General features: G+C 30.7%; 1 protein-coding gene across 2 annotated transcripts in view; it reads left to right on the top strand.

Moving 5' to 3' along the window:
• Positions 1-2,500, top strand: part of Dhpr (dihydropteridine reductase) — a 10,824-nt gene that overhangs the window by 8,059 nt on the left and 265 nt on the right. The window contains exons 6-7 of one of the 2 annotated variants that reach the window (XM_086530672.1): positions 919-1,006; positions 1,228-2,500. The exon at positions 1,228-2,500 is cut by the window's right edge and continues 265 nt beyond it. In XM_086530672.1, the coding sequence (XP_086386798.1) occupies positions 919-1,006; positions 1,228-1,233 (94 nt within the window). In that variant the 3' untranslated portion in view covers positions 1,234-2,500. Of the gene's footprint in view, positions 1-918; positions 1,160-1,227 lie in introns of those variants that run through there. The other variant, XM_086530671.1, reaches the window with a different exon arrangement.

The raw sequence follows: 2,500 nt of genomic DNA, 5'->3' as shown, positions 1-2,500 counted from the left end.
TATATATATATATATAGTATTATATATCTATATATACTTTTTACGTATATATGTAAATTTAATATATATATAGTATTAAGAATTATATATATCATATATAGTTATATATATTTAAATTGCAACTCATCTAATATATATATGTATATATATATATTATTATACATAATACATAGATTCTTTTATATATATTGTATATATATATATATATATATATAAATATACATACATATCGCATATAAGATATATAGTATATATATACATCTATAATAATACATAATTTATTTATTAATATAGAAAGCATAATATATATAACTAATTATATACTTTCTCTAATATATATACTATGATAGTATTAATAATATATATAAACATATACACCTATACCCCCCTATAATATATATACTATATATATATATATAAATCGATATATATATATAAATCTATATATAAAAAGAGAAAATACATATATATATATCGATAGTCGCTGTGTGTGGTGAGTAGCGCGCCAAAAACAGTCTTTTATCAAAATGTTTTAATTATTAGACAAAAGAGTAACTTTTCATCTACATCAGTTTCTTCTTATTGATATTGATACTCTTTTAGCTCCTCTGCAGTCTAGACCTGATGATGTAATTAGAGATTTTAAATGATAATATGATAAAACTAGTTTTTTAATCTTAACCCAATGACGACGGTGCATCACACTCGTGTGACACAGCTAAATTCCCGATGCCGGGGCGTCATGCCAGTGTGACGATTACAATGCAATATTGCATTCGCCCGGTATAGGGGTTTTCACGTAGCGCGTGCCCCGTCGGGCAAGGGTTAATGTAAATTTTCCATTAGACAGAGATTCAGATATTCTTTAGATCATCAAGAACAAAAATACTCTTTGCTGAACTTACCACTCCTTCCCAGGCTTTTCATGAAGTGGACGAAAGGCCAGGAGCGACCCAAATCTGGTAGCCTCGTACAGCTCATTACCAAGGACAACAAGACTGAACTGGTAATGGTGTAGACATGCTGAAACAGACCTTGCCTTTTTTTTTTCTTTTGTTTCTTCAGGCCACTTCTTTTTTTGTTATGTTTGGTCTATGAACTTTGCGGTTATTGCATCATTGTCTAATATCTGAGTAATACTCAATGTTGTGCTTCTATATTTTTAACACAGAGTTATATTTTATACCATGATTTTATAATTTGATATTATCCATATGTCATTTTCAGAAGTGAATTAAGATTCTATCAACATTGAATATAAATGTTATATCACAATGCAGTGAGTAAAAATTAGCATATCTGTAGAATTAGTCAGTCCATACATTTCATTCTCTTTCCATTTTAGGCATCAAATATAAAACCGTAGATAATTTATTTCCTTTTTTATTGCACTTTTTTATCCACTATTTTAGATGTGTTGCATTCATAGATTTATTTTCTCTCAAAAGAATAAGCGCAAGACTTGGAGAGCATTGTTTGGAAGTTATTTGAAAAGATAAGACAAAAATATCAGACCGTTTGAGATGTATGGAATTATTGATCACAGTAACATTGTGCTGTCCCAGAAAGTGCCTAGTTATCATGCAAGAGTATTAACAATTGTAGAGTATATTTTTATACTTATTTTGTTGATGTTATGCTTCCCCATCAGAAGATAAAATTATTACTGAAGAGAAATGTGTGCTTCCTTGATATCCAGTGAATGAACATTTAGTCATCCTATTGCTTCCCAAATAACTAAGGAGACTAAAGGATATATATATGAGAAAAAAGCTTTGGCTGGATTTTGCACAATATCATGAGTTTTTTTGTATTTTTTTGTATTTTTTTAAACCCATTTAGAACACTTATCTGAGTGAGGCTGTGTGAGTTACAAAACTAAATGGGGTATTCCTTGTTCAGTTCTTGATTCCTAGCTATTACAGTGTTCTCTCAGACAGAGTACTATAAAATATGCAGACTGAGATTCTCATCAATGTGCTTTGGAGAATATACCTGTACGGGATGAAAACTTCTGTGTGTTAGTTTAGAAGTATCCTAACCACACTTACCTAGTTCTTTCTGTTACATGGTATTTAGACTTAATCCGTGTGAAATGTCTAATGTAGAGAGTGATACAAATTATCTTGTTAAAATTGAAGTTCCACAACCAAAGGCATGTGTGTTTATCATAATTGTGCTGCAACACACACAAGAAATTAAAAATAACAGTGATTGAAGTAAGGTGATCATTGCTCATATTTAGCAAGTGAGGCAAGCAACACGGACCTATAAGAAAACACATAAACAGCATCTGGAGATAACGAAAACATGACCTTTAGCTTATTGGTTTGTCACCCTTCTAAGTTCCTTTGCCTCCCTACCACCTGTAGTTCAGTGCTGTTGTTTCTGCTACTTTTCCAAGGCAATTGTATGAAAAGCCATCATTAATATCTAAGCTTTTCAAGGCGAGGCAATTGATATGAAGAATGTTGTTTACCTCATTTCAGCAGAGAGTGCA

This window comes from Penaeus japonicus, unplaced genomic scaffold (assembly GCF_977035675.1).
Source record: "Penaeus japonicus unplaced genomic scaffold, GWHDUDI00000001_assembly GWHDUDI00000003, whole genome shotgun sequence".
Lineage (NCBI taxonomy): Eukaryota > Metazoa > Arthropoda > Malacostraca > Decapoda > Penaeidae > Penaeus > Penaeus japonicus.
This window is presented reverse-complemented; position numbering and strand designations above follow the sequence as displayed.